General features: G+C 42.6%; 1 protein-coding gene across 4 annotated transcripts in view; it reads left to right on the top strand.

The window, feature by feature from the left end:
- The first annotated feature begins 446 nt into the window (after window positions 1-446).
- The window catches only part of LOC120805366 (septin-9-like), a 61,845-nt gene continuing 38,025 nt past the window's right edge, over window positions 447-24,266 (top strand). The window contains exons 1-2 of one of the 4 annotated variants that reach the window (XM_040155573.1): window positions 447-543; window positions 18,504-19,259. In XM_040155573.1, the coding sequence (XP_040011507.1) occupies window positions 522-543; window positions 18,504-19,259 (778 nt within the window). In that variant the 5' untranslated portion in view covers window positions 447-521. Of the gene's footprint in view, window positions 544-8,968; window positions 9,239-17,394; window positions 17,668-18,503; window positions 19,260-24,266 lie in introns of those variants that run through there. The other 3 variants (XM_040155557.1, XM_040155565.1, XM_040155582.1) reach the window with 3 other exon arrangements.

Genomic DNA, 24,266 nt, shown 5'->3' with positions numbered 1-24,266 from the left:
GAATGTCTTTCACACCAGCTTCACAAGTATCAGATGGTATTTAATGCATCAAGGCCACAGTGCACACACTCAAGCAACATTATAAGTAAGCTGGCTGAAGAGTTTGCAAGCCCAGCAGGTTATTTTAGTCTGTCCATGTCACATGGTGGAGCTAATGGTTTCTATTTTCAAGACACAATGCTGCTTCAGTCTTTTGGTCTGACTCAAAGAAACAGAGGGTAAGAAAGAGAAAGAGAGAGAAAGAGAGTGTCGAATGCAACATATGATCAGCACATGGGGATGTCGTAATTCCGAATTCATTAGCAAGACACACTGAAGGAATCAAACTGGGGAGAGGGAGGGAGAACAGAGAGCCCAGAAGGAAAGAGAGAGTAAGAAGAGGAGGAAGAGGAATAGAGGGAGAGGGAGAGAGGGACGGATGAGAGGGAAGTCCAAAAAAAGACAGAGAGAGAGAGGGGAGAGAGAGAGAGTGGAGTCAAAGAGCAGACACTACATGTGGCTGCGGAGGGAGTGATCTGGCTATGGAGGGGGACAAATTCTCAGGTAAGACAAACTGTCCGGAAACTCTCAGCCCGGATGAGGACAAGCTTCTCTCCTGAATGGAAAACAAATTGTACTTTAAGGTTCTTCAATCAGCTATTTTACTGTGACCGAGTGTCTTTTCTGTTAGAGCCTGCCTCTATTTTCCCCTCTATGGTATTTTCCACTCTCTCATTCTGTCCTGTTTGCTGACTGCATGTTTTCTTTGGGGTTTGGAGCTGGAGCTGGGAGCTCTGCAGGGTTTGTATAGCAGCTTAGCAGACCTGTTTTGGTTTATCTGTCTTTATCTGTTCTGTGCCCGTAATGTTTGCGGCTTTTTCTGTCTCTGTTTGTGCCCACCATCTCCACTCCTTCTGTCCCATTCTTTCCAGTTAAATGTTTTTGTCTTTACAGGTTGTTGCTCAGTCAACGTCTCTTTTCCATTCCTGTCCCAGTCTGCCTGTCTTTCCCCATTTTCATTTTAATGTTTGCTGCATGAAAATAAGACATTTATTGTAGGGAAACACCTTCTGAAGAGCTGATGCTGCGGTGAAGTGACACAGAAATAGGACTTATTTCTTAGACATCTCTCTCTCTCTTTTCTCCATCTGCATTCTCCCATTCTTCTTTGGTGTGAAAACAGGAAAGAGCTCTGTTTGAACAGTACTACTCTTGTCCCCTGTGGCTCTGATCCCACTTCGGCCATCAGTCAGTCCCTCCTTTAGCTAACAGGAGAGAGAAAGCCCTGCCTCAGTACACTAGCAAAGTAAGCCAGACTTTGCAAATAAACACCCTTACTTTTTCCGAACTGTCCGTCTGATGCTTTTTTCCCTGTTGGATGCTGTGAACAGCATTCATATTCAACTGATAAGAGTTGGTCTCTGCGTGAGCGTGTGTATGGTGCATTATGCTAAAGTCATCAGTCAGGCAATGCTGTCTGTTTCTTAATGGTATTTTTAGGAGTGGTAGTGTGAGTGTTGTAAAAAAACTCATTGGCAAAAAAAAAACAACCTTAGTCGGATGGTGAAGTGGCTGCAGCAGCACTTGCATGTTATAGTATGCATGCATGTGTGTGCATGTGTGTTTGTGTGTGCGCGTGTGTGCAGGTGTGTACGTTTATTACTGGTTGCATGCGATTGTTACCTAGTATAGCTTACAGCACTTACATGGTGTGTGGAATGTAAGTGAGATCATTGACAAGTGTGCGTGCGTGTGTGTGTGTGTGTGTGTGTGTGTGTGTGTGTGTGTGTGTGTGTGTATGTGTGTGTGTGTGTTTGTGTGATGGAGGTATCACCCTCTCTCTCTCACTCTCTCTTTCTCATCGTGGCCCCTTGTCCCCACGTGCTTCCTCCAGGGAGCTGTAACAGCTTCAGCAGGACAAACTTTGTGTATGTGTCTGTTTTTTGAGAATGTATACTGGCCTTGCTTACTGCATGTATGTGTGTATACAAATAGAGGGCATCTCTCTCTAGAGGCTTTGTGTTTTAGATGTGTGTGTGTGTGTGTGTGTGTGTGTGTGTGTGTGTGTGTGTGTGTGTGTGTGTGTGTGTGTGTGTGTGTGTGTGTGTGTGTGTGTGTGTGTGTGCAGCTTGTGGCAAAGTTAAGGAATCAACCCCACCAATCACTTGTGTCTATTGGCTTCTACAGACTCACATGTGATAATATTCCCATGTTATCGGGACGTTTGTCATGAGTACCTCTCGTCTACCTTGGCCAAATCAGTTCAATTCACTTCTCGCTAATGTTCTCTCCACTCTGGTGTTGATGCTGATTTGCAAGACTCTCTTTGTTTCCTGTGTTTTCTTACCACATGAGTCAACAGTGATGAGGCTCTCAACGGAAACTGACCATCAGCCACACAGAGACAGTGAATGGAGCGTAAAGGGGCTGACGTGTCCCATTCATTCCAGTCACAGTGAGGTCAGCTGATAATGACTGTTGAAATGTGTGTGTCACAGAGCCACCACAGTCAGCTCGGATTGAAATCTCAGGCTCATGGCTTATAGAATATCCTCAGTTAATTTAGCTGATTAATAAACCAAACTTTTGATAAATTCAGAAGGTTGGTTTGGTGTCAGTCATTTCGTCTTTTGTGTAGAGAGTTGTCTGTTTGATATGTAATATACGCTTCTCCCACCAGGTGGAGGTGCTGAGTTGAGTAATTCAAAATACATTTTATGTTAACCTTTCTCAGTTTTGGACACTCACACAAGGCAACTAATGTTGTTTTGCTGTTTTTTGTGTTATCGTCTTTGCCACAGCCTACTTGTTTTGAATACCATCCTGTATAAATTTTAAGTAGAGAAATTTTATTGAAGGAAATGCGGCCGTGTTCCTTCCTGGCAAAACACTATTGGTGTTGTGGGGTTTGTTGCCATGGCAGTGTGCAGAGCAGAACAATATGCATGTGCAAGGGGAACAACAAGGATGGCGATCACAATGCTGGCTTGTTGATGTACTAAACAGTGTTATTACCCAGTGGAGAGATGGAGCAGAAGGTGGAGGCGGGACGAAGAGCGATAGAGAGAGAGAGAGGCCTATTGAGAGTCATCTCTGATGGAGGACAGCTGCTCTCTCTATTTACCAAGCCTTTTCCACCCCGTGCATGAGGGAAAACACGCACATGCAAGCAGCAGCACATGTGCAGACAGCCGATACACGCACTCACACAGACAGACAGTGCTCACTGCAAGGCAAACCACTGAGCAAAAGCAATCGAGGGGGTATGCCAGCGTGTGTGTGTGTGTGTGTGTGTGTGTGTGTGTGTGTGTGTGTGTGTGTGTGTGTGTGTGTGTGTGTGTGCGCGCGCGCGTGCGTGCGTGCGTGCGTGCGTGCGTGCGTGTGTGTGTGTGTGTGTGCATGTGCACGCATGTGCGTGCGCATGCAGTGCAGGGGAGCCATATTTCCAACAGGTGCTGTATTTGATTAAAGTTAGCAGAGCCTGGCTGGGTGCTGCTGTTTAACATTTGGTTAAGAGCAGCTGCTGTCACTACAGCTGTGCATATACTTTAGAGGAAGCTACTTCACCATGTGCACTCTGGGGCCACATGAGGGGATTTCATACGTGTGTGTGTTTGTGGCTGCAATACTGTGAAACTGTCTGACCTTCTACACCAAGTCTTTTGCATTTACAATTCACCAAAAAATACAGACTCTTACAATAGGGCTGTGTTTGCAACTATGTGTGTGTTTGTACAGTTTTGCAGGTTTTCACTTCTCAAGTAGTTTGCAAAAATCTCTTAACATATTGGAACATCAGAGATCCTCACTGCAGTGCCTTCATTGGCCTTTCAGTCCCACTTTCAGCTCAAAGTACAGTGCTGTACTGTAGTGAAAGCCAGGCACTTTTCGGGTGATGTTTACACTACCAGTGCTGCTTATTCCATTAGTCATGCCAGTGCTGCTCTCTTTCTCTGTCTCTCTGTTTCTTTCTTTTTCTCTCGCACACAGAGAAAGTTTGCTGCTTCTCTGTTTCCATTAGAGCCACGGGGGTTCAGTGGCGCTTCACATCCTCTCTCTCTCTGTCTTTCCTTCTCTCCCTCTCTACCTTGGGTTGGAGCTGGCACACCTTTTCCCACCATTCCCCTCTCTCTCTTGCGTTGCCCGTCCACCTCTCCTCTCTGAAGTCCTGAGCCCGGTTAAGGTGGTTATTATGGGGGTTGCCATGTAAACAGAGGTAACAAGCTAGTCACGTCCAAAATATACACGCGTGAACAAATGAACACACGCAATCAATACAAGCATTGCACGCACTTGCCAGCTCACAACAGACGCAGATTTTACCTCTTCCAGATGGCTCGTTTGATACAGCCTGACTCAGAGGTGAGTTGCCTGCATCGCGGCCAACAAAGCTTTTGTTGTTTTAGGATGAACTCAGCAGGAAGCTGGGGTTTCCTCTGTAGCTTGTACTGATCTTTTAATAACAACGACTGTCTAAACCTGACGGGACCTGGAATGAAACAATGATCATCATGTGATCATCAATCATGACACAAAACTGCCATATACTTGTCACACTTGCATTACCTGTAACACACAATTTTTAGCAGATATAATGTTACTAAATTGCATAACCTTTTCAAAATGACATACATTTTTCTATAAGAAACTTTATATCAATTGGGTCTTTTAACTCACCTCCTGAAAACCTATTTTTATAACCGTGTCATCTACAGCAGTGCTTAGATTCTTTATATTGACAGAAGCAGTTTTATGTATTCTCTTCTTTTATTTCTGCCATCTGCTCCCCTAAAGTTGTTTGTATTACTATGCTAAGTTGCAGTTGACATAGCTGTAGTCGTGAATAAAACAGTTCAGGTGTATCCATGCATCTCATTGCCCAGTGTGGCTTTGGCGAAACATTTCCTGGAGCTGCATCTCATATTCCAGAGATCTCAGGATATCTGTCTACTGGCATAGGCTGGACTGCAAGGGAGGGGGGAGACTGGCGCCGTGGCATGTGGATCTGTCGGTGCCTTTGTGTGCGTGTGTGCGTGCACACGTTTGTGCACGTGGTGATCGACCGCTGACATTCGCAACCCGTTGTTGCCCTGGCATTGCCCTAGCAACTGCCACGCCAGCCTGGCATCCATTTATAGAAGCTATCCGCCTCTCCTCCCACTCTGCTCCTCTCATTTTTCAGGTTTTGCGAGGGCAGGACCCACATTAGAGTGGTGGTGGTCTGGCTTTCTTTAAGCAGTGGGCGGCTGTCTCTGTCTTTCTTCATCTGTACGCTGCAGTGCAACATAAAACCAGCAGCTGCCTATTCAAATAAATTACAATACGCTAATTTGCAGGAAATTTGGGGCTCTAACATATTTATTATCTGCCTTTGACGGGCGTTACTTATCATCACGTTTTAACAATTATACACTATTGTCAAAACTACATTTAGAATGAGGTGAAAATCCTAAAGCAAGGATCTCTATTTCCTCATAATGAATTCGTTCTTGGGTGAATAATGTGTATGGTTACTGTTAGGCCTACTGCATAACTCCTTTATCTCAGAGATCATCATCAGCCATTACAAAAAGGAAGAGCTTAATTTTTTAGCAGTAATTTCCCCCTCTCTTTTGCCAGCTAGCAGACACAACAATAAAGTGGACTAAAAGTAATAGAAGAGGAGTCAGTGTGGTGGAATTCACTCAATAAGAAGCTAAAGATATAGATAATGATATATGGAATCAACATGACCCTGTATAATTTTTTTACAGTCATACACACATTTCAGCCATTACATACCATATCCAAGGCACATATTTTGCTTATAGCGGATTAAAACTGTTTTCTCAGACCACTGCCTATGCTATGATATGAGTGAAGTTCTTTACATATGAGGGCAAAAAACATTCTAGTCTAGTGTAACAGTTGTTACAGTAGATTGGATTAGCACTGTCTGAGCTTGCTGGGGCTTGCAAGGATGTGTGTGTGTGTGTGTGTGTGTGTGTGTGTGTGTGTGTGTGTGTGTGTGTGTGTGTGTGTGTGTGTGTGTGTGTGTGTGTGTGTGTGTGTGTGTGTGTGTGTGTGTGTGTGTGTGTGTGTGTGTGTGTGTGTGTGTGTGTGTGTGTGTGTGTGTGTGTGTGTGTGTGTGTGTGTGTGTGTGTGTGTGTGTGTGTGTGTGTGTGTGTGTGTGTGTGTGTGTGTGCGTGTTGGCGAGGAGCGAGGGTAAAATCTTTGTTGTGAATGTGTGTGCCAGGGGGTGGAGGAAGGAACACACATGTTGGGCACAGGTTACACACTGATGAGGGTGGGATGAGGGTGTGTCCCAGGTTTCTCCTCTTCTTCTCCTTCTTATCTGTTCATTGCTACCTACTTGTATTGCCTGTTGCAAACCACCAATTACTTTTAAGCCCATAGTGACAAGTTTATTTTTATTTTGCAACGCTGTGACATTGTGATGCATAGAAGTGACAAATGTCAGATATTATAATATTCTCAATTCTAGTATGTGTATACTGCATGTATGATATAAGTGTGTGTGTGGATAGGGATGGGGCAAGGGGGGATGAGGGAGGAGAGGGGGTAGACTCTTGACGGGAGGGGGGGTTAAATCCCTGTTGTAAAAATGAAAAACTATGGGTGTTGAATCTGACAAACGCCTGTATGCGAGGGGATGTATTTGGGGATGCAGTGCTCACACACAGGGCAGGATGGGATACCTGGGATGTGGGGCAGTGTGGGCAGATTGTCTCTCATCTCCATCTTTATATGATCTTCACCCACTATTATTATTGCTATTTGCATTGCAAACTGCTTTATAGTGACAAAGAGTATTTAAGTTGAGGAAGTAAGTGATACTGTATGGATTGTATGAGCAGATGTGAAGTGTACTTCAGCTATGATCTAATAAAATATCACTGTGAATGTACTTCTATACTAATAGTGTAGGGGGCAAAGAAATCCCATAGGGGATGGTGGGATGGGGGCATTCACCCTACACCCCGATGTTCCCACATGGGGGACAAAGAAAAAGACATCTTGCCTCCAGAGAGTACCAAACAATCATGGCAGAAGCTAGTTACTTATTTATGGCATTCCATGCACCTGTCCTGGCTTTTAAAAATTCCAGGCACACGTCCAGTTTTCATGTTAACCCCCAAACATTTATTGATAATTAAAGTGTTTTCTCACACATATTGTGGGTTACATACTTTGCACAGTTCGATTGCAGGGAATTGTGGTCTAAGATTAATCTCAGGTTGCAGGTTTTGGTACAGTAAAGCCTCAAATTTGTTTTGAAATCTCTGTGTTAGTGTGTGTTTATGAATTCGCGCACATCTGTGTATATGATTGGTAAACATGCCTAAGTCCACGGAAAAACGCAAACTTTGATTCCAATGTCAGCAAAAAATTGGCAGTAAGCTTGCCAGACATGCATGGTCTCAGTCCCAAGCACTTTATGATAAATCACAAATTGGATAACAGCTATTGAGGAATTTTTCTGTCGCTTTACAGTCTGAATAGTTTATTAAACCTTAAATCCAAATCCTTTTCCATATTTGTCTACTTTCTATCATCAGTCCAAACACATTTTTATTTCATGTCGCTTCTGATTTTTGCCTCATGTGTTGTTTTCTCTCAGGGCAGCCCTTATTTTGGAAGCAATATATCTTTGCCGTTTGAAAACAAAGTTATGAGCCTCGTGAGAAGAGAGTGTCCTTACACACACACACACACACACACACACACAAGTGCTTATTGTCTAGTCACTAATAAATGGTTCATTTTTGTGCAGAGGCCAGTAGCAGTGGTTTTTTGCCACTGGCCTGTGGCTGACAAAGTCTGAATATGCTTTAGTTGCCCCAGGGCAACTTGTCACTGAGTAATTCCAGTTTTCACACAGGGTGAGAAGCGAAGTGACTTTACACTGCGGGTTAATACGTCTGTTTTTATGTCTTGGTCAGAATCATTTTTGAAGCAAGAAGTACTTGTGCATAATCAATTGTGTGCAATGCAACTTTACCAAGACAATGCAACCGACAAGTTTGGATGTGCTCAACTGTACAAAAACATGGCACCTTCTTGACATGCATTCATTTGACAACTACACACACACATACAGATCCCCCAGCTGCCACACCCTTCTTACTTCTTTCTCCCAAGCACATGCACACACACACACACACACACACACACACACACACACACACACACACACACACATACATGCATACACACTCACACACACATACACAGTCACACACACACACACACACACACAGACACACACACAGACACACACCTACACACTCACACACACACAGACACACACACACACACACTGACCAACGCTTCTGTCCTCCCTTCCCCCTCCGCCCCACACACAGGGGCTCATTCACATGGTCATTAAGTCATTAGGCTACTTATTTATTGATGTCTGCCTCCAGAGTGACTGAGCATGTCAGACGATCTACTAACCGCCTGCGTGAGCCTGTCCTGACCATATTAGTCCATAGTACGATTCTGTTTATTTTTCTATCTACTGTAACTTTTTACCCCATCCACTGTAAGATAGGATTGAATGGAGACTTGTCTTGTTTTCTATGTGACTATAAGTGTGTGCATTGTTTTATATGCTAATAGGGTGCTGATGTTGGCATTTTCAACAGGGTAGGGCTTTAAATTAATTAACTCATTAATAAGCTGTCTGTGAGTTTCATCAGTTGCCCAGAGTGTGTTAGTCATGTGATCGAGCCTACAGGAAGTGTGTTTGAATGTTAGCATGAATATAATTTGACCGTCCCAGTCAAAAATGAAAGCTTGCATAGAAAGGAGCCAGTCTGAGAGCATGGCTGCAGAAGGGGAGGGAGGTATGGAGAGAGAGGGGGGCAAGCTAAAGGGCGAGAGGGAGGAGAGAGGAGGGAGGGTGGGGGGTTGTCATCGCTTGCTCATTCCAAGCTCTGGAAGTTGAGAAGGAGGAGAAGAGAAAAATAAGTTGCTGCTTTAAGAAAGAGAGGAGAGATAGGGAGAGGGTTTGGATCAGTGAGCTGCTCAGCTCTTGTGTTTTTTTCCCTCCCCTCCTTTCTCTTGCACGGGCTCCTAATTTGGGATTTGTTTAAAAGCGGGACTGCGCCTCAGGAAGACCTTTCCTTGCTAGGGAAAGGGAACCCTGCTCCCTCTTCTCTCGCATTATAGACACACGCACATACACACTTGCTCCCCAAAATGTCTGATTCCACTGTCAACGCTCACTTGGAAGGGATCATATCAGACTTTGAAGGTTAGTTTCTTTCTCTCTCGCACTCTGCTGCTTCACTGCTTTTCTTCCTCTTGTCACTCTGTGGAGCGGGTTACTCTTTAACCCTGCCATGAGGACACTATAGATAGTTTCCACATGTTTGATTGGAACCTAGTGGATATGGAAAAATGGAGCGTATGAGGGGTTCGCTGACGTCTGTGGTGAGCTGTGGTGTTTTAAAAGGGAAATCATGCCTAGAGTGTTGCTTTTTATGGCTCTTTAAGCTTTGTTGAGAGGCATGGGTGTGTTTGTTATGGTTGTCCTGTATGAATCTGAGTCGAAGATGTGGCTGCATGTGTCAAAGAGAGAAACTGCATTCAGAGGAAAGTGTACAACTGATTTAGCCTCTCTTTAGAGAAACCTCCATCATAGAGAGGTCGTATGAGTCTGTTTGTATACTGTATGCTGAGCACTGAAGAGACAGCAACCGACCAATACAGTTGTGAGGGGAACACCTGGCCCACCTACCTTCTCTGTTCCTTCTTCTCCTCTTCCTTTTCATCTCTCTGCCCGTGGCCCACAGATTCCCCCTGTCATCCTTCTCCTCCCACTCCTCTTCCTCCTCCTCCACGTCCTTGTCCTCCGGCTGTGCTCCCCCTTTTCCTCTCTCAGCAGCTCGTCCATCCTCGGCCCCTCTCCCTTTGGCCTGGCTGCTGATGGTTGCGTGGAGGGTGGGTTGGGGATTGACAGGCCGACACCTCTCCCCCAACCTGTCTGTCTATCTGACTATCTTTCTCCTGTCTCTCACAAACACATAGCCATTAGGAACGCATCCACACTTGTCCGGAGCTGCTCCTCTGTCAACACCAGTTTGCTTGTGGTATGTACGGTGAATCTCTCTGCCTCCCTCTCCGTCTAGCCTCTAGCCCCGTCCTTTTGTCTTTAAACCTCTGGCTTACACAGTGCAACAGAGCAGAAAGATAAGTGGCATTCAGTAAAGCGAGGCATCAGGGGTGAACAAGTGTGCTTTAACCATATGGCTTGAAGTCATGCTTGCAGACACCCCTCGCTCATGTGTAACACCACCATAATGGGCTACTGTTGTGATTGTCAATGGTGTGTGTTGCCCCTGGTTGGGCTGAGTGTGTGGCAATACCTTGGTGTCGCCACCATGCACCATGATGTATGGCCCTGTATAGCTCAGCGAGTACTGCATAAATGCAGACGCGCTGTGAGTCCTACATGAGCCCATCAGGAGATAGGAATTAGGGTTAGAAAATAAATAATTACAAGTAATCACCTTACTATAGTTGGGTCGCTTTGTCATTTTTAAAAATATGGCACATTTTAAATCAATAATTCTACTTTAACTACATAAAATATTGTATTAAACTGCTTTTTAAAAGGCAATATCACAGAGTATGCTGCAGTCAAGGGGATATTTCAATTAAAATTTACTTGAAAAAGAATTGTTTTAATGAAAAGAAGGAAAACACCTTCACTCATGATAAAATGTCAACTATTAAGATGCCACACTGGCTTTTTTAATACGTTATATCACAACCAAGTTAATGTTACTCAGAGAAATCCTTGAAAAAACATTTGTTTGTAATTTACGTTTACTTTTTTAGTTAACTACGGCGGCTAATCTCAAAACAAGAATATGTCATTTTTGAAAGAAGAAAGAAGAACTTCTTTCTCTTATCAATAAAACGTTGAGTTTAGAAACAACCAAACCCTTTCTTAATACAATCCACTCAGGGGTTTTGCTGCTACAGCCTTACTTGGTCTGGTATGACCAGCAGCTTATGGTGGCTAGATGGACAGTTATGTTCAGTGGATATTACTGAGACACTTCACTGACTTGATGACTCTTCTCTATTTCGACTACTGTTACACTATGTTTTAGCATTTACCATTATCCCTTATTTGTAACTTGTGGCCGCTGTTTAGCAAAAGTTACATAGTCCAGGTTTAATACCAGTTGGGTAATATTAGTGTCAGGTTATAGTGGTAGGATTTTCTAGTCTTTGGACTATTTATGTGAAAGACCACAGACCACATCTCAGTGTCCAATGAGACTTTTTATTTTTTATGACAGAATTTTCTGTGCTCTCGTTATTTGATGTGGGTTGAAAACCGCCAGTTTTGATCGAGTAGTAAAGCTAAAGCTAGCTTTATAACCCAGTGATTTTTAGCGTGTGAATATTTGACCATGGATCTTTCACATCTTTCAATATTAGGATCAATATTCTGACAAAACCTCACTCTTCACAGACATGACTATCATTTGATTACGCTGATTGTTTGAAACTTGTGAATATGTACAAATATATTCACATCATATGCTTGTGAAATGGTTAGAGCTCTAAAAAAGCACCACAGATAATATGGATCATTTTGTCATCGATTGTGACCCTAATTTGTACAACTTGCCACTGTAATCTATACAGTAAATTAGTGAATGAAAGTAGGAAGGGCAAGTTTTTCATATAATGGTGAGTGTATCTGCCATGTCATTGTTGGATACAGAGCGTGATTCACTCTGTCATGCTTTTAGCCGATGACGCCTGTGAGAAGCTGAAAGAGACAGAAGACAGGATTTTCTTGCCCATGAGGTTGATGACCTCAGCCTCACAAACACACAGATCATTGACCGAGGCACTGGGCCCTTCCGCTGAGCAGAACGAACACACACACCCACCCACACATTTTCATACATCATCATTTTGTACTGCTCCATGAAAGAGATCTGTTCCCTCTTCTCTCCTGCAAACAGCCCCTTGTGTTTCTTTCTCAAATTCAAAATATCAGTATTTATGAGGGATTATAGACACTATTTATTAATTAGGTTGATGACCAAAAGATGAACTAGATATCTGGCTTATATTGATTCCTGTTCAAGCAAGAGTACCAACAAGTTGTGACTGCTACTAGTCTCTTCTCTCTCAGTTGATCTCCTTCCCTCTTTCTGTCTGTATCTCTAAGCTGCATGTGAAGGCCATTCGCTGGTCCAGGGAGAGGAAATTCCACAGGAGCAGATTTCTGTGGTGGGTGAAAATGTCGGGGTAGGCAGCGGAGGAGTGGATCTGAGCACAGCCAGGCCTCTTTTTACAGATCTGCATGGGACCCGCCCTGCATGGCACTCACCATCCAATCACTGTGACAAACGTTTTGACTGTCAGTGAGGAGATAAAGCTAAATTTAATAAATCTGGTATGGAAACTATTGAAAATTATAGAGTGCCTTCCTGATCTTCTATTGGTTTGTCTGGTTTGTCTAAGTTTGTCTGGTTTGTCTCAGGTGCTTTTTAATTACTCTTAGTTATAAAAAGGCCACATGAAACATTTTACCCTGAAACGTATACAATATTCGTCATTCCAGTTTGCGACCAGGTTGCTGCCATACTTACTGCTCTCTAATCATATGCAGAGCAGTTTTAACAATCCATATTTTGTGGGACCAAACTCCTTAATGGTGACGGTGAGAAATTTGACAGGGGATCATGGTAGGAACTCAAATGCCTTTCAAAATGAAAACTGTAATTAAGAGCCAACTGCCACTTAGCTGTGGCTTTGGATTTTTTCAGAAACTGACTTAACTGACTGTTTAGTTAGTTGGTACTCTGTACCACATAATGCACTGAAACTGTGTTATTAAGGACCATTGGTATAAGAATTTCTGATCGTAAAAGACCAGAAGTATGGGGTTAATGTGCTATTGATTTTAGCCATTAAGTCTCAGTCTTGTGACAAAACGCCACGAGGAGCCTCCCTGACAGAGCTTGTGTGTTAGAGGGAGGAAGCGTCCTCTGACAGAGGCTGATGATAACTGTGCTCAGGAGTCTCCATCCTTAGCAGCATTATCAGGCCACTCTATACTCATCAACTAGGAAAGGTTTCCTGCCAATGACGCCAACAGCATCGGCGCTGCGGGGCAGCACCAAGGGTCACTCTGTGGTAGAGCGAACACAACAGGTCTTTGTTAGGCTTTAAAGTTGGTCCTTGCTGTTTTTCTCCCTGTTGGACACGTGGAGGAAACCTTCGCCGATGCCAACCCCAGCCGAGACCCCAGAGTTATCAACAGGCTCCATGCTCTGGCTAAAAAAAACTAGGCTGCGATGAAAGATTTTCTTTCGTACACTGAGTAGAATGTGTTATTGCAGGGAATGGGAGGTGTGTTTGACAACTGTAATAGACATGTCGAGGAAAGAGAGTTGGTCTTTGAGACTATTTAAGGCCCAAATGCTCTTATGCCATCTGGTCCAAAGCACATTTTGATATTCAGAGCCTATTTAGGCTACTGTAGTTAACTGCAGACCCTTTTTTCAGAGAGAAGCTGAGGGTGAGTGACTTCAGTCGAGAGTGCTCAATATGTTAAACTGGATTTCAGTCCTGGTTGTTTTCATCGACAACCCATGGTTACTGTGGTAACAGCGAGTGAGGTTTAATACTACAGCAAACACTCAAGGAGCAGCTACTTTAACAGAAGGACAACTGATGTATCTGTTTACAGTGCAGCCAATCAGGGTTGTTCTTTACCTTGCTGAGGAGTTGAAGGTGTGCAGCCTTTCGCCTGCAGCTCTCTGGATGCGCCTTCTTATTCCATTACTCACAAAAATTAAAATTTCAACGCAGAAGATGACTGTTGTATTGTGGACGCATTTTTAGTGAAAAGTTGTGGTTAACACTAAACTCAGTGACAAATTCAATACATTGTCTGTGACTGCTTCACAATAAAAGCCACCCTGTGTTTTGTCAGTTAATTTCAAGCAGCCTTCATAGGAAATTCGCATTAGCGGTAACTTAATACAGCTCTGATATGGCTGTGGGCGAGTGGACAGTAAACGGTAACGCTGATTGAGTTAAGATAAAAATGACTAACAGTAATGCTTTATTAGCCTACATGTGAGCCTCATTTCCGGGGAATCCCTTATGTGAATGAAGACAACTTGTACCTAGTGGAATGGCAGACTCTGCCGCCCACAATGAAAACTCAACTATATAGAGAAACATTTACAAAATGTAAATAATTGAATGGGTATTGCTTGAATAGTATCAGAAACAAGATTTGATTTCATGGAAATCTGAAGAATTATTACTGACCCTCAAATTACATGTGCCCTGTGGAGTTTTCTGGTGGACAAACAAAAGTTACGTTTACATTCAATGTTACTCACCAAAATGCATTTTGTGTATTCTTATATTGGCTGATTGTGACAGTAATCACAATCTTGAGATTGTGAGTAGCTCTTGGAAACCAATTAACTATCAGTTTGACACAATTCCTGTGTGTACTGTCCTGATTCTCAGTTTCCCTCAAAAGCTGAAGACAAAAGTCAGTATTACATCTTGTTGACCCGTCCAACTCATCTACTGTCATGCTCAGAGAGGCATAGAGAATGTCCATGTGGTGCTCATACAGTATATGCTACACTGGAGAACAGACTAGCAACATCATGTGATTTTCTGGCAGTTTAACCATATTTCAATGTACTGCATGGATTCATCCCATATCTGAGAGAGTGTTAGTTAAAAAACATCAAGCTTGGCTTCAATGTCTTCCTTATTTGGTGGTTCAGTCTGCCAGCAAGTTTACAGTATATTGTTTAGAATGGAATCCAAGATTAATGGGGTTCAAAAATCTTCAAAGCAGATTTTGTTTCAATTCCAGGTCAAATGAGAGGCAAAGGGAAGAAAGGAGAGCAAACAGAGAGAGCGAGAGATCGAGAGAACTAATGTTAACATTTGGTTCACATTGGTGCTCATTAGTATTATCGCAGCTTGGTTGGATGGTCTGTGATCACTGCTATCACCTCAGAGCAGTAGCAGCGTACGGCAACTTTAGAGACATCAAATGGTTTTGTCCTTGAAATTGCACACACAAACACACACGCAGCTATGACAATGAATAAACTTTTGCACACACACACCGCAGTGCAGACACATATATTGTATGCAGTCATAGATAAACATTCAGGCACAGACATGCACAGAGGCAAGTAACGGTGCCATCTTGTTCACATAAATACGCAAAAAAAAAGATATTAATGTGTCATCTCCTCATCTGCCTTCATTCGTACACACACATCTAATGATGCAGTTACGATAAGAGACGCAGAGGGTTTGACTCCAACCAGGGTAGACCAGGGTGTGTTTGCTTCACCCTACAGCTGTGTTTAAACACACACACACTTACAGAGACAGATAGAAACAAAACTGATAGGGCGTCTGTCTCCAATGTGTCTGTGAGGACTTCACTGTGTTGGGGTCTTACGTCACCACAGAGCAGGCACACACCACACAGTTATCACAATTCTAAGCAAACAGGTTATTATATCAAAATCACAGTCAAACTGAGTTTTAAGTGGTCTGTGGCACTTGCCACAGTCCCTTTGCCTTTTACTTTCCCTGCTCAGGCTTGCCATTAAAAGCTGACCATCACACATCCAGTGCAAGTAATTCTCACTGAAAGTATCTGTGATAAATTCCCTGTCCTTACTGACAAGAAACTCCTAAATATTTCAAGCCTTTACCCCCGTATTCAATGAATTTTACATTTAACTTCATTGCGACTAGTGTGTCATTCTTTTGCTTATTTCTTACACTTAAAGAACAGAGGACACGCAATTTCAAGGCCAGTTTTCTCAAATGAAATTACATTATTGCATTTGAGCAACACAAAGAGCTTATTGATAGAGACAGTTGAAATGACCTGTGATGGTGGAAATGTATGGTACATGCATATACTATATAGTCAGAGTTTGAATCTAAGTCACAATGGGTTTTTCTTAATGTCTCTCTCTTTCTGATTTTTCCTATCATCCTCAATGGTGTAATGAAGAAGTGCCAAAATTGCCACATACAGTAGACACATAGGAAGTTGTTTTTATGGTTGTCTGTATTCCAGAGGATTTACTGAGGGCATGGCAAACCATCCCCAAACCATTACATAGTATCCCCAAAAAACTACGGTTAAAGAATGGCTATATTTCTAGTTGTTAAACATGCTAATTAGTGAGCTTTAAAGGTGCTGGTAAGAAGAATTTCATACCCTCAGACAGAGCTGGGCTAGCTGTTACCCCCTGTTTCAAGTCTTTATGCTAAGCTAAGCTAACCAGCTGATGACTCCAGCTATATTTTTAGCATACAGGCATCAGAGTGGTATAAATCTTCTCATCTTACTCTCTGCATGAAGGTGAACCAAAAATATTGAATAAATTCCTTAAGATGCAAAGTGCTACTGATAATATTGTGGATGGTACATGTCATGTACAGTATACGGTACTGAAAATCCAGTGTTATGCTAAGGTAGTGAACATTCGAGCAGTGTGGGATTCAGTACGGCTGCAGATATGCAAGGTCGCATTGTGGGTGACCATTAGTGTGCTCATTCAAGGTACATACAGGAGGTTCTGCTCATATTTTCAGCATTGGAAAACCTGCATTTGTGTAGGAATCACTGAACTGTCATTCAAACTTGTCAGTAATTGGCGCAATCAAACTGAAGGTGAAAGAGAGTTTACAGTAAGTCATCCAACATTATCTACAACTATAATCATGGTTTTACAAAGGAACATTGGAAAGGGTAATCTTACTGATACAGATGCCCAGTTAAACCAGTATTTCACATTGCACTCAGTGAGTACTGTGAACCATTAGCTGCTTCACAGCACACCCTCTGGTATCAGACACACGAACCTGCTGAAACAAATCGAAGATGTGAAAACAGAGAGTTCCAGGAAGAGGATTTTCTCCCATGCTGGTGCTTGGCTTGTCAGCCTTGAAGCATGCCAGATGCCTGTGCTGGCTCGGGTGTTTATCTGGGACAGGGGCTGTGTTGCTCCAGGACTTGTTGCTGCTCTGGTCTCTGGGCCAAGCCAAGGTGAGCCAGGTGTCACCCTCACATCTGACATGGTGCTAACCATGGCCAGAGAGGAAAGCATTTATTTAACAACAATAACAACTAAAAAAAAAAAAGCTGGTGGTGGAATATTGGCATTCAGCTGATATGGAGCCAGAGGGCTGTTTAGTATGGAAAGAGAGACTATTTTGTGATATATGTGCTTCAAAAGCAGACGTCCACAGTCAACCAGCACGGATATAGGCCATATTATATGTTCTTTTACCAGTTGAAGCTTATACCTCATTGCATGAAATACAGTAATTGAGGGGTCACGTGCTCCGTCAGAGCGCTCACGAGGCCTGGGCAAATCTGCTAGTCGTCACGTCAACAGGTGTGCGAGATGTTCGGGTAACGAAGAGGAAGGAGAAGATGTCGGTGTAATTTCCTCAAATCTTTAGCCAGACGAATGCATTGAGTCCTTCTCCTCGGTCAGTGGCAGATGTGTGTTCATACCTGACAGTCTAATTCGACTCTGCTAGGTGGGAATCAAGGAATATTTTTTTCATCGCGTGGATTAGACATTGCAAACGCCATGCTATCGGGCTACGTGAAGCGTGTCAAATCCGGTAAGATTAGCTTGTCCAGTGTCCAGAAAGTTCAACTTTCACTTATTACAAGGTTTATTTATTTTGGGCGATTTATTGGCTACAGCAGTGTGTAAAACTATGTAAACTGCTACTTTCACTGGCACAATTGCCACTGTCCTTGAAGTGCTTGTGTTATGGTCATTGTGGTCAAATTTGCATCTCGTTGCCCAAGGGGTTGAGCCTATCCTGTCTGTCAGTTTAAACGGAGCCATGCTAACGTTTCACTTTTTCATAGCGTGCTGTTGCTACCTTACCGGTTGTGGTGCTGGCTGCTTCTCATCTTCAGTTGCATTTGCTTCTACACAACAAACAAGTAGTATACGTATTAGTTTTCAAAGTTTTTATTTATTTATTTATTTATTTTGCTTTGTTAAATCGAGAAGGGCTTAATATCACCTTCCATCTCTCTAAAAATGATTGCACCTATCCTCTAAAGAAACCTAGACATGTAGAGATGCTGGTGCTGGTTAGGGTTGGGTTGCTGCACCACAACCTGTATGAAGTATCAATAACTTCTTGTCACATCCAAAAAAAAAGGTTTGACCTCTGTACAATTCAACCACAGAATGAAAGAGTTTTCACTTTACCTAACCAAAGAAAAAGTCAGCTTCAGGCCCCTAGTTCTCTGGTTTTTTGATCACGTTGTGTTTTCTTTTAGGTTTGTATAATAATGGGTAAATGTTATGATAATGAATAAAGTAAAATATCACACAGCTGCTGGTGCTGCAACACCAGCCAGCACCAGCACCAGCATCTGTATGGGCCAAGAGATTAATCAGTTTCTTGTCTAACCCCAAATGTTCTGTGTTTTCCAGCGCTAAAACGGTCATTTGAGGTGGAGGAGACAGATACATCCACACACCCTTCACCCCTCTCTCGTCGGACCACCAACCCTCTCCGCTCATCCACCTCCTCCACATCCAGCCAGCGGAGCTACGACCTGAGCTCCCGCAACTCTGACTACTCCTCTTCAAGATCTTCCCCCTCCGAGTCCTCCAATCCACGTTCCCCAAAGACCGGCATGAGGCGCATTGAGTTATCAGGGGGTCGTAACCCTGACACAGCCTCTTCCCGCCGCACAGAAATCTCCATTGAGGTCTCTTCCAAGCAAATCGACAACTCACCCAGTGCTGGCATCGCCCGCTTTGGCCTCAAACGACCTGAGGTCAGCTTGAGCAGTCGGAGCACCCCCCTGGACAGCTCCTCCAACTCCATCTCCAGCTCCACAAACAGGCGGGCAGAGATCAGCATGACACGGCCCCATGAGCCCCCCGCCCCTCCCAAGAGGATGGATGCCCAGCTGTCCTCTGCCCCAGTCTCTAGGATCCCTGAGCCACCCCAGAGAAGAGCAGAGCCCCCGTCCCCCATCCTCAGCCCAGCTGAGGGGGCCTCCAGGAGGCCAGAGATGCCTGTCTTCAGACAGCCGGACGGTTTGGTGCCAGGCAATGCAATGGAGAACAACAACCACCCGCCTCCTGCACCTAGCGCTCCCCTGCCTTTCCTGGCAGAGCCCCGGGTGGAGAGGATGCAGTCGCCTGTCACAGAGGCGCCCACAGCCCGACCAACAGACAGTGAGTAACTGCTCAGTTCAGCATGTTTTTGTATATTAACTGTTGTGTATGTAATAGTTACCCAGGGTAAATTATGTTTTTTGAAGTGAACTTCTCAATGAGGCATTTTAGCCTGTTTACCCCTACAGTTTTTTGATCCAAGTGCCACTTGACTGTCTTTATTATTGATGATTTGTTTGTAACCGGTTTCAATATGGCCTCTCCTAATCCAATAATTTGAAGCAGTTTGGCAGCATCTATGCTATGATCAAATCATTTGATCATTTACCACATTGCTGCTCAGTTTCTCTGTATTTCTACCTCGATTTGAGTATATTTCTCTTCATTTTAAAACCACAATCTAGTTACATCTGCATATTGAACACTGTCGAATTCATGCCGAGTTAAATTTTTAAACTCGGCTCTGTAATTCATAAATGACACAAAATTTAACCTTTTTAGTGATTTTTTTATATTATATTTATTCATGATTTCTGCTCTTTTTATTCCACATAAAATTACAAGGCAGCTGTGAACTAACGGTACCAACCATAAAGAGCACAAGCATGAGTTCTTGTGAGTTTGTCAGTCTTAAGTATCTGTGAATGTAGGTCAGGGAGGGTGATGATGAGAATTGCAGGGCTGCTCCCAGGACAGCAGTTAAATAAGAAATCATACAGGCAAGCAATGGAGTAGCCCAGCTCACTTGAACTTGAATAAACCACTGGAGTCAGATTTAAAGTACAGGATAAAATCACTGTAAATTAGGATTATGTGAGATAGGCAGCTGCAGTTTTTGTGGAGGTTTTTTGTTTTTTATGAAGTTAGTTTAACTGGTAACTATTAAGATGCTAGTGACATAGCAAGTTTAGAAATCTTGGTAAATACTGATATTTTTGAGCTTAGTGTGTTTGCGCAATGTGTGCATGTATTCTGTTGACTGTTCAACTTGTATGACATATGCAGTTATAAATCAATGCAAAATCTATTATCTTCTAGACAGCTCAGAAGTGTTTTTGACTAACATCAGACATGGGGTACAGAGATGCTGCCAAACTCAAACAGAGCATCAGATGTTTTTCTAGTAACTTGCACAATAAGTATTGGTTTTGCTGAGGCGAAACTTCAAGAAATGCCCAATAACTGTGGTAAGGTACTGCATACCAGTGAGTCATTTGTTAGACTAACCTCTCAGGCTGACCAGGTCAAGAGTGGAAGAACAAGACTCCTGTTACTCATGTAATCGAATCATACCACAATAAAACCTTATATGATCTGATGTATGAATTTTTAAATACTTTACTTTTTTGCCCCCAGATCTAGCAGGGTTGAGGTTTTCTACTCACAAGAGGGCAGTTTCCTATATTTTATGACCTCTGTTGTGACACCATTGTCAGGGAAAACAAAGCTCTGGGGCAACACCTTAGTGCATGAAAAGGTATCTTGAAAACTAATTGCTGGATTTCCATGAATTACACTTTGGATATTCCTCACCCCAGTGGATGACACCTAATATGTAAGGTTACCCCATGACTTTTCTTTTAGCACCACCCTCAGGACAAATTAAGCATTTTTCGCTGAATTTCTGGTTCTGGGAATACGTGAACTGTCAGTATGTTAATTTCATCATTTACTGTGTTACTGTGGGGTATAATGAATTGCAGCCTCTAGGGGTCATTAGCAGGGCTTTAAGCTTTTAGTCTTGTTTTCATCTTTGGTCTAGTATAACTGCATCTTAGGGAGTTATGGAGCATAGATTATGGTACATATGTTTCAGTGGCAAGCTTTATCTTGTTATCTTTTTAATTCACAAGTAGGCTTCATTAGAACTTGTTGTGCTTGGGACTGGTTCTTGATATGGTGGGAAAATGTGTGTGTATTTGGGCCTGGGTGAATGCAGTGGCCTCAAAATTGACACTTTTCTTGTGGGTTAGTTGTGCTGTTTGCTTCCCTCTCTCTTATCCTACTAGAACAGCCCATCTTTGTGTGTGTGTGTGTGTGTGTGTGTGTGTGTGTGTGTGTGTGTGTGTGTGTGTGTGTGTGTGTGTGTGTGTGTGTGTGTAGCAATGCTATCTGGAGACAGCTGTGCTCATGGGCTGCTTTCACTGGTGGAGTAGTATCTAGGCGTAGGCGGCTGGGAGGTGATACATTCCAACACTGGAGGTCATAAAACATTCTACATAAAAATAGAAAGCCTCAAATTTCCACTTTTTATTCTGTGTGTTGCCTCTCTGTGTCTCTGGAAATCCACTGTACTTCATTTTCAAAAACTGCCAAGGATCTAATTTTATTTCTGCCTTGTACAGTATTTTTATTTATTTTTTTCCTATAGTTTCTTATATACCACCATTAGTGAACCAGTAAGCATATATGCTAAATATCTGAAATGTGGTGTCATTTTAGTAGGAGGGAAATAAGCAAGGAAAACTGAGAGGATTAAGTTTCAACTTCTGCCACATTTGGCTCAGATTACCACCTTCCTGCTCAGCCATGCATGTGGAGGGAGGGAGGCTGCGATAGAAAAAAGCTTTAGAGGAAGCAAAGAGCAGATAGGAGGTGGAGAGAGAGAGAGAGAAAGGGGGGTTAGTGGGCAGAAGGGAGTAAGGAGAAAAATGGAGACAGACGTAAAGTGTGCGAGAGAGAGCGTGTGATTTCCTGTAAAGTCTGTCTACAGCGAGAAAACAGAACAAGAAAAGCCCACCGTAACCTCCAGTCATTTGGGAGTGAAGCTAAACCAGAAGACCCCACTTCTTTGACAATATGCCCAAAACTAAAATTTACTCTCCACTTCCTCAACAAGTACACACAGGCAAATTATTTTTAAGTATTTATTTTTACATAAATATTCTCTATTTTTTAGAAGAGAAAACAGGGAATGTTTTTCAGCTTAGCTCTTTTTTGTTTACTTATGTTGCTGCTTGTGTAAGCACTGTATCCGGTGGGATGCTGGCGGTGTGTGTTTTCAGTGGTTTGCTCTGGTTCCCGTATTTATCGTTCGAGGGCCTATGTGATATTTAACAGGGATTTACCTGCCTCTGGGCTCTTTGTGCATTTGTGTATCTGTGCTCATGTGTATACACGTACTTGATATGCACATATGTCCTCACATAGATGACAAGGTTAAGAATGTCTCGCCCAGGGGAGAATGACTGATGAACATGCTGATAAGCAATAATCTGGTAGTTTTTTTTTTTTTTTTTTTTTTTTTTTTTGTAGTAAAACACAAGGTGCTGTAATGACATGCTCCATTTCGGTTGATTTGTCGGCTGTAACGATGAGCAGCTGTATCCAGTCTTGTGGTGCTTCCACAGGATGTGATCTCATGTTTACAGACAGACACAGACACACGTTCATTCATTCTGTACACAGCTCAGCTTAATTTCTTGTCCATGCCGTGACCCTGATTTATTTTGTTTTGGCTGCTGGGATACATATTACAGAGTCAGTTTAATATCTGGTAAAAAGGGTTTATGAGTATGCATCCCTGACTGACTGTGATCCAAAAACAGGTGGAAGTAAAGTTTGGCACTTTTCACACATACACAATTCACAGTGCTTTAATTAAGGCAAGGAAATGTAACAGTCAGTATAACAGTATGTATTCCAACAATAGGACTATGTTTATTAAAATTCAGGCCCTTCAGTCATTTCACTGAGACCACTGCATTGGCACAGCAGGGATGAAAAAAGGATCTCCAACAAAATTTTTTTAACCTGGCTCAACTTTTGTCACAGTGTAATTCACCATCTTCCTGATAGAATACCTTGTAGCAAGTATCATGCATTATTGTGCTAATGCTATGGTTTGTGACACAGGCATGGAGGCATTATTATGGCATTATTAAATTTGCATTTAAAATATCTATTAAATGATAGAGGTTCCAAATCAGGTTGACACACACACTTGTGGATAAAAGCACATGTTAAATATACAGAACTGTACAAAAGTTTTAGGTACTTTAGATGTTTAAATCCTTATCTGTACCATCCAATGGGTCCTAAATTTATTCCCTAGCATGACTACAACCCCAAACACACAGCCAGAGTCACAAATAACCGTCTTCAGCGACAACAAGAACAAGGACTCCTGCAACAGATGGTCTCGCCCCTACAAAGTCCTGATCTCTACATCACTGGGTCAGTCTGGGATTACATGAAGAGACAGAAGACACTGAGACAGCCTAAATCCAAAGAAGAACCGTGGAGAGCTCTCCAAGATGCTTGGAACAACGCACCTGCGAAATACCTTGAAAAACAATGCACAAGTGTACCGAGGAGAACTGGTGCTGTTTTACTCACTTTACTTTTAGTGCTTAAAACCTTCGTCCAGTACTGTATATTTATAATTTTTGCTGCAGTTTTAACTTTCCAAAGTTGTGCAGGTCAAGGTGTGTAATAATCCATCCACCTGGACTTCTTGGTTTGTATTCTGCCACTAACTGTAGATGACATACCCATGTAGCGTTTTTTTTTTTTTTTTTTTTTTTACTGTATGTAAGCTAAAACACACGCTATATTTTAAAGAGCTTAATACCTGTCATTTACACATTATGATTGATTGTTCTATCAGATCTCTCTATATCTTTGACAAGATATAATGGACAATACAAGTACTTAAACACACTGGAATCAGTGTGCATGTTACAAACTCTTTATAAAGTAATCTTACAGGAGTATTAAGCTTTGGAAATGCATAAAAATGTTGTTTACATTAGACTGTTCATATATGTTTAATAAGCTTTTGGCCCGTTGGAACACATAGCCAAAACTCTGACAATGGTGCTTGAGCTCATTTCTGTGCACTGCTAGCATTCCTCACAGGTAATGAAGTGCATAGACACGAACTGACATCACAGTACCTTAGCAATGAGGAATTCATACCCCCTTAAATGAGATAAACAGAAATATCCATTTATTCTTATGACTTGTCACTAATGATAAGGTGGCTGGATTAGAAAGGTGTAGCCTTGATTACACCTTTTGAAGACAAGGTGTGTTTTCGTCTGGGAGTGGGGCCACACAAGGCAC

This window comes from Xiphias gladius, chromosome 3 (genome assembly GCF_016859285.1).
Source record: "Xiphias gladius isolate SHS-SW01 ecotype Sanya breed wild chromosome 3, ASM1685928v1, whole genome shotgun sequence".
In the NCBI taxonomy this organism is placed as follows: domain Eukaryota; kingdom Metazoa; phylum Chordata; class Actinopteri; order Istiophoriformes; family Xiphiidae; genus Xiphias; species Xiphias gladius.
This window is presented reverse-complemented; position numbering and strand designations above follow the sequence as displayed.